General features: G+C 43.0%; 1 protein-coding gene across 1 annotated transcript; it reads left to right on the top strand.

Moving 5' to 3' along the window:
- The first annotated feature begins 137 nt into the window (after positions 1 to 137).
- On the top strand, positions 138 to 7,970 carry pdgfrl (platelet-derived growth factor receptor-like). Its single transcript, XM_014212820.2, has 6 exons — positions 138 to 427; positions 2,329 to 2,608; positions 2,846 to 2,997; positions 3,165 to 3,458; positions 4,451 to 4,587; positions 7,046 to 7,970. Exons 1-6 carry the CDS (start codon positions 370 to 372, stop codon positions 7,232 to 7,234), a joined length of 1,110 nt encoding a protein of 369 aa, XP_014068295.1. The 5' UTR covers positions 138 to 369; the 3' UTR covers positions 7,235 to 7,970.
- Positions 7,971 to 8,094: the final 124 nt, after the last annotated feature.

Genomic DNA, 8,094 nt, shown 5'->3' with positions numbered 1-8,094 from the left:
GGGTCTGGACATCCAGGTTTATCTGTGGTTCTCTCAATAAAACCCAAATAGGGTTGGTTGTGTGTACCTCAATAAATCTATTTTTATAAACTGTAAATAAGTGTTCGCCCCAGACCACCAGAGGGCATCAGAGCATGCATCTTCACAGAGAGAGAAAGAGCAAGAGGGAGAGAGAGATTCCCCTTTCTTCTCTTCATTCCATTGAGGAGGATGGATATATTCATCTAATCTAAACAGGGCTGCTGGAGCCTGCAGAGATCCAGGCAGTGTATCACCCAGGTCTGACATCTCTCCTGCTGGATCCCTCTCATCGCTCCTCTAGTCCCCTTCGCGTCCCGCTCACCTGCTGCTCCGTCCGGTTTGCTCACCATGAAGCCCTGCTGGGTTCTTTTAACTCTGGCCATGCTCTGGCTGGAGCTCCAAAATGGTGAGTAACTTTCTGATCCTCCATGTCTTCTTCTTTGTGTGTTTTTCTGAGTCCGAATACACTGCGATTTCAGTTGATTCCGCCATAACTGTTTTGCTGTAATCGGAGAGCAGCCTTTGGGATTAGATAATCTCATACTTCTGAGTTGACGTTGCCGTTTAGTTAAACAGTGACGGGAGTGAGGGGGAAAGGCATAGTCTGAATATAATTTACCTAATGGGTAAGAAAGTGATAGCAGTGATTTTAGAAATCACACAAGGATTGGCCACAATAGCAACATCATGTTTCCAGAATAGTTTCTGTGGTGTTTGGTCACTCTGGAAAAAACAGTACATATTTTGTAAATGTTATGAAGTACAGTGAGCGCCAAAAGTATTGGGACAGAGACACTTTTGTTTGTTTTGGCTCTGTACACCAGGATTTTGAAATGATACAACGACTATGAGGTTAAAGTGCAGACTATCAATTTTAATTTGAGGGTTTTTTCATCAATATCGGGTAAACCGTTTAGAAATTACAGTACTTTTTGCGCACGCTATGGCTTGACTAGACATTTTTGGGACGTATTTGCCGTTTGTTTTCGTTGTTTCAGATTATTTTGTGCCCAATAGAAATGAATGGTAAATAATGTTTTGTGTCATTTTGGAGTTAATTTTATTGTACATAAGAATATGTTTCTGAACACTTCTACATTAATGTGGATGCTACCGCAGATAATCCTGAATGAATCATGAATAATTATGCTTGAGAAAGTTAGACACACAAATATCATACCCCCCCCAAAAAAAAACGCTAACCTTGTTGGTATGCTATTTGTGCATCTAATTTTCTCGTGCATCATTATTCATAATTCATTCAGGATGATCTGTAATCATGGTAGCATCCTGCATTTTAACCTCATAATCATGGTATCATTTTAAATCCAAAGTGCTGGAGTACAGTGCCCAAAAAGGATTATAATTGTTACTATCGCAATACTGTTGGAACTCACTGTATATTTCTGTGGTATTTGATGTGGCTTGCATTTTGTTTTTTACAACAACAAAAAATATGTAACCTTTATTTAAATAGGCAAGTCAGTTAAGAACAAATTCTTATTTACAATGACGGCCTACCCCGGCCAAACCCGGGCGACGCTGGGGCAATTGTGCACCACACTATGGGGACTCCCAATCACGGCCGGTTGTGATACAGTCTGGATTTGACGCCTCAAGCACTGAGACCGCTGCGCCACTCGGGAGCATGAGTGTTTATTCAGCAGAACTTTAAGACCAGCATTTAGAGCATGCAAAAGGTGTCATCAATTAAGCTGCTTTTCATTTTAGAGATCTCTGCTTTCCAAATGTCCAATACAGAACAAATGGAACAAACAATGAGCTGAAATATCATCAAAAGTCAGAACTATTATGCTGTTGACAAATCTCTTCTCCTAAATATACCTGAAATATGTTTTGTCTGGAACATACCCCATATCCCCTTAATTAAACTAACTCAAATAACAGAATCAACATATCCATCATTTATACAAAACTATTTATCACACTAAATAGAATATGCTGCAGACAGATGGGAGTTGTTGAGGTCTGGACATGTGGCAGCAAGGAAAACTCCCATGTTTCCTGCTCTGCGGTTGTTACAGCTGTGTGTTATATTATTGAGTAGCTTTCTAGATGGGAACACTGCACTGCTCTTTACTACTCTGACTGTCTGTCTCTTTTGCTGTGTTCAGATGCTAGTCGAAACTAGGAAACTCCAAAATGTCAGACTTGCTAACTTGTTGTAGCATCTGTGTCTGTCTCTGTGGAGGTGTGTCATTCCACAGTGGGACTCTGACACGACTGTGGACGCGTGCTGGAGTGGGTCACTGTTAATACTGTTTTAACCTCCCTCTGTTGGTTTAGGTGCCTGCCAGCAGGTCAATCGTAGGAAGGAGGCCGGTGAGAACCGCATCAGGCCTGGAGGCAAGCGGGCCAAGGTTCGCTACCCCAAACTGAAGGAGAAGGAGGCAGGAGGAAGAGGGCAGTCCATCCTGACCCAGGTCCTGGATAAGGGCCGTTTCCTGAGGCTGGGAGAGAGCGTGAGCCTCAGCCCTGGTAACAACATAGAGCTGCGTTGTAAAGGCAGTAACATCGGCTGGTCCTACCCTATCTACCTGGACACCTTCAATGACTCCCGACTCAGGTTACCTGAAGGTTGCGTCCCAAATGGAACCTGATTCCATATTTAGTGTACTAATTTTGACCAGGGCCATTAGGGCTTTGTAGTGCACTATATAAGGAATAGGGTGCCATTTGGGATGAATCCATTGATTAACAGATGACTTGTTCTGTCTCAAATCACTTATGCCTCCAGCTGATAGTAACCTAACAATGATTAATAATGTTAATGTTCCCCGTCTGTGTCACTCCCACCATACAGCATCAAGAAGAGTGATAAGTACAGCCAGTTTATCCTGACGTCTCCCTCTGCTGCCGACACAGGGATGTACAGCTGCTGGGTCACACTGTGTGACGGATCGGAGTGTCTCAAAGACCCCGACCGCACCTCCAGGAGTTATATCTACTTCCCAGGTGAGCAGGGTGCCTTTACTACTGTAAAACCTATTTATACTTCATCAACCTAACACAAAACATGTTATTTAAATCGCCTCCATTCAGACTAATCCCCTCGTATTGTATATTCAAATTCTTTACTTCAAATCATCTGTACCCTCGTCCCCCCCTTCCCCTCCAATCAGACAAGGATGATCTCTTCGTCCCCTCCACCATCCACTTTGAGATTGTCTACCTGCGTCCGGACAGGACTGCTGTTATCCCATGTCGTGTGACCAGTCCGCTGGCCAAGGTGTCCCTGCACAGAGAGGTCCCCCCAGAGGAGATGGAAGTGGACGGGACACTGGTCTCCTACGACCCAACCAAGGGCTTCATCCTCCAGAAGCCCAGTCCAGAGCACCAGGGAGTGTTTTACTGTAAGGCTGTGACCAAGGCCATCCCACAGATCTCCACAAAGTACCAGCTGCTTTACGTGGAGGGTAGGAACCTAGCAACCGTGCACCATCACACATAACAAAAACATTGGTTTTCAATATATCACAATATGGAACATTTGTTGTCAAATCACAATACTCGTGATCACATTAACATTAGTAAAAGTAAAGTAAAAAAATGCAAATCTATATTATAGCATCAGAGTCCCCATCTCTGTATCAAATTTGAATGACTTAAAACAATAACTGACAGGCAAAGGCAATTCACTATTACCACAATAGTTGATTAGAAGTCTACCTCTATCTGAGACCCTTTTACACAGTTAATGAATCAGCTCTGCTGTCTACTGTGTGCAGTCCTAGGGGCCCTGGTCAAAAGTAGTGAACTGAAGGGAAAAGGGGTGCCATTTGGGACGCATTCTTGGTCTGAGTGTCATCAGCTTCCAGGAATAGAGTGTATTTAGAGTGTGATATCAAAAGGCTGTTCCACTGTAGGGCTCGTTGTTTAAGTGGACCTGTGCCTACTGCAGTGGAAACATTGACCCACTTTGGCTGCTTTAAGTGGGATGGATCAGTGGTGAATTTATGAAATGGAAACTGTGTGGTTAAGGGCCCAGTTTTTAAAAAGTTATCTGATTGGATTTTTGCAATCAGATAGGATTAAATCCATAAAAATAGAATGAATAGAACCACATTCAAGTCAATGATACATCTGTACTATTCATTATATTTCTATGCATTTAATCCTATCCGATCGCTGAAAAACTGGGCCCAGGTGATATCCATCTCTCACTTCAGTTTTGACAGGAAGGCGGAGAGAACAGTATTAAGGTTTAGGTGGAGGTCGACCAAGAAAGTATGTTTCCAATCCTTGCTGTCCACTAGAAATGTATTCTATCTTAAAACAGTCAGTGACAGCTATAACCACATAGCCATCTGGACAGCACCTGGTCAATAAAATTGTTTGTCCCATACAGATCCTATAACAAATGTCCTATTTAATTCTGTGGTTTGTCCTTCCTTAACTCTGTTGGCAGTGCCCAGTGGCCCACCATACGTTACCATTGAAGCGTCCCTTTCCTCTGCCAGGGGAGGAGACAACATCAACATCACCTGCACGGTCCTGGGAGAGCCAGAGATGGACGTCACCTTCACATGGACCTATCCTGGCCAGGTAAACTGGATGTCACTGTTTCTCAGAGATGCTTGATCTTGATGTTTCATCTCTTCAGCTTGTGAGACGTAGCCTGACCTTAAAGGGAAATCTGCAGTTACTACATCCATTTTTGGACTTATAAATTGATATGTATCCATTGAAGAATGTAACTTATGACTCATGCTTAGTTCAACTGTCGTTCCCCTTCAAAACACAAAGTGTAAGGTTGTTTTACTCCATTGTTTGCAAACAAAGTAAATGTAAACAAACACTATATAGCCTCAAAACATTGTTAAAACCAGGGGTGCAACTTTTAATGGGGACGGGCGGGACATGTGCCCCCACATTCTGAAATTGCATTTTTGTCCCCCCCCAGTTTTATAATTGGAATGTGATACATAACAAGACAACGGTGTGCTTTAGGAGCATGTGGATGCCTCCGAACGGTTGGGTAGGCTGTATGGAGTGTTTATCCGACTGGACATACATACATACATACATAACACACACACACACACAGTGCATACAGAAAATATTCAGACCCCTTGACTTTTTCCACCTTTTGTTACGTTACAACCATAGTTTATTTCCCTCATCAATCTACACACAATACCTTATAATGACAAAGCAAAAACAGTTTTTTAGAAATGTTTGCAAGTGTATTAAAAATAAAAAAACTGAAATATCACATTTACTTAAGTATTCAGACCCTTTACTCAGTACTTTGTTGAAGCACCTTTCGCAGTAATTACAGCCTCGAGTCTTCTTGGGTATGACGCTGCAAGCTTGGCACACCTGTTTTTGGGGAGTTTCTCTCATTCCTCTCTGCAGATCCTCTCAAGCTCTGTCAGGTTGGATGGGGAGCGTCTCTGCACAGCTATTTTCAGGTCTCTCCAGAGATGTTTGATTGGATTCAAGTCCGGGCTCTGGCTGGGCCCCTCAAAGACATTCAGGGACTTGTCCCGAAGCCACTACTACGTTGTCTTGGCTGTGTGCTTAGGGTCATTGTCCTGTTGGAAGGTCAGCCTTCGCTTCAGTCTGAGGTCCTGAGCGCTCTGGAGCAGGTTTTCATTAAGGAGCTCTCTGTACTTTTCTCCATTCATCTTTTCCTTGATCCTGACTAGTCTCCCAGTCCCTGCTGCTGAAAAACATCCCCACAGCATGATGCTTCCACCACCATACTTCACCATAGTGATGGTGTCAGGTTTCCTCCAGATGTGATGCTTGGCATTCAGGCCAAAGAGTTCAATCTTGGTTTCATCAGACCAAAGAATCTTGTTTCTCATGGTCTGAGAGTCTTTAGGTGCCTTTTGGCAAACTCCAAGCGGGCTGTCATGTGCCTTTTTACTGAGGAGTGGCTTCCGTGTGGCCACTCTACTATAAAGGCCTGATTGATGGAGTGCTGCAGAGATGGTTATCCTTCTGGAAGTTCTCCTATCTCCACAGAGGAACTCTGGAGCTCTGTCAGAGTGACCATCAGGTTCTTGGTCACCTCCCTGACCAAGTCCCTTCTCCCCCGATTGCTCAGTTTGGCGGGGCGGCTAGCTCTAGGAAGAGTCTTGGTGGTTCCAAACTTCTTCCATTTAAGAATGTTGGCTGCCACTGTGTTCTTGGGGACCTTCAATGCTGTAGACATTTTTTTGATACCCTTTCCCAAATCTGTGCCTCGACTCAATCCTGTCTCGGAGCTCTACAGCCAATTCCTTCGACCTCATGGCTTGGTTTTTGCTCTGACATGCACTGTCAACTGTGGGACCTTATATAGACAGGTGTGTGCCTTTCTAAATCATGTCCAATCAATTTAATTTACCACAGATGGACTTCAATCAAGTTATAGAAACATCTCAAGAATGATCAATGGAAACAGGATGCACCTAAGATTAATTTCGAGTCTCATGGCAAAGGAAATTAATACTTGTGTAAATAAGGTATCGCTGCTTTTTATTTTTAATACATTTGCAAAAATGGTAAAAACCTGTTTCCACTTTGTCATTATGGGGTATTGTGTGTAGATTGAGGACATTTTTATTTATTTAATCCATTCTAGAATAAGGCTGTAAAGTAACAAAATGTGGAAAAAGTCCAGGGGTCTGAATACTTCCCGAATGCACTGTGTATTTATGTCGTCCCCCACCACTTCTATAAGCAAAGTTGCGCCCCTGGTTAAAACTATCATTTTGATATCATGGATGGTCATAGCCCGGTCTATACATTTGAGTGGTTACATTTCTACAGTCTCATCCCTAAGCTTTTTACAGAGACAGGGGTGGGGAGTGTGCTTTGTTATTGTTTCAACAGCAGATTGCTGCTTTAATTGTGACTTTCTAGTTAAAGGAAAACATTTTTAAAACATACAAATCATTCCACACTCCACATTTCACCCTCCCTTGTTACTGTTCTCCTGGAAAATGGCTCAAATCAAGCTCCTTTGGGAGCTATAATATGAGCTAGTCCTCTCTTTCTGTGCTCTGTTCAGAACCTTCGTCCTGTTAGTGTGCGTGATTCGTGGAGGCTGATCAACAGAGGAATGGGACACACCACCCGCATCTCCCAGAGCGTCATGGCCGTTGATGACCTGGAGACCATCGACTTTGGAAGATACATATGCAGAGCCAAGAACAAGCGCGGGGAGACCGCTGTGGCCACCAGCGTCCACTCTAACTAGCCAGTAATAACACTTATAACCTGGATAGGCAACATTCCACTTTGGTGGCAACTTCACATTAGGCCTCTTGCAGCTCGAGTAGATTTCAACTATATGTTTGCCACTTTGCTGAGGTTGATTGACCAATAAGTCTAGCACAGGGAGTAAACTAGTTGAGCTAGTCTACTCAAAACCAGTTTCAGTTTGACTACCGGTAGCTGTTATCCAGTAAAAATCTGTGTAAATATCCATTTAGAAATATTAATGTATCCAGCTTATGTAGATGCACATTTACTCAATGTCTCAGAGGACATTAAAGATATCTTCATACATACCTTTACCTCCTCTATGATATGTATGGTGAAGCTCTTCCTGGGCACACATCTTTCCCTTCTGTGGGGAAAGACATTTTACAATGAAACAATATTGGGTTCTTTGTTGGGGGATTTGATAAGTCTAAAAGGAAAACCATCATGTGAGAGAAGCCTCTGCTCCCTCTCTCTGGTGTGAAGGAACAGAAACCGTGTGCCCTGCCTCACTCCTAATGGGCTCCGTATGTGGAATGTGAAACGCAGGCCCAGATCTTATTTTGGTCCAGTGTAACACACTTACTGCATTTCCACTTCTCTCTCAACAGAAACACACAAGGCTGTTGCCGTATCTTAGAATGATCTATACTGAACAACATGTAAAGTGTTGGTCCCATGTTTCATGAGCTGAAATAAAGGATCCCAGAAATGTTCCATACACACAAAAAGCTTATTTCGCACAAATTTGTTTACATCCCTAATAATAAGCATTTCTCCTTTGCCAAGATAATCCATCCACCTGACAGGTGTGGTTTACCAAGAAGCTGATTAAACAGCATGATCATTACACAG

This window comes from Salmo salar, chromosome ssa09, assembly GCF_905237065.1.
Source record: "Salmo salar chromosome ssa09, Ssal_v3.1, whole genome shotgun sequence".
Taxonomy (NCBI): domain Eukaryota; kingdom Metazoa; phylum Chordata; class Actinopteri; order Salmoniformes; family Salmonidae; genus Salmo; species Salmo salar.
The sequence above is the reverse complement of the archived record's forward strand: the minus strand, read 5'-3'. Positions and strand labels throughout refer to the sequence as shown.

Excerpts from the sequence above, each read along its gene's own strand:
- pdgfrl (XM_014212820.2), top strand. The coding sequence starts at position 370 with ATGAAGCCCTGCTGGGTTCTTTTAACTCTGGCCATGCTCTGGCTGGAG. Across the intron at positions 2,609-2,845 it reads TTCAATGACTCCCGACTCAG|CATCAAGAAGAGTGATAAGT; the intron begins GTTACCTGAAGG and ends CCCACCATACAG. Across the intron at positions 3,459-4,450 it reads CCAGCTGCTTTACGTGGAGG|TGCCCAGTGGCCCACCATAC; the intron begins GTAGGAACCTAG and ends CTCTGTTGGCAG.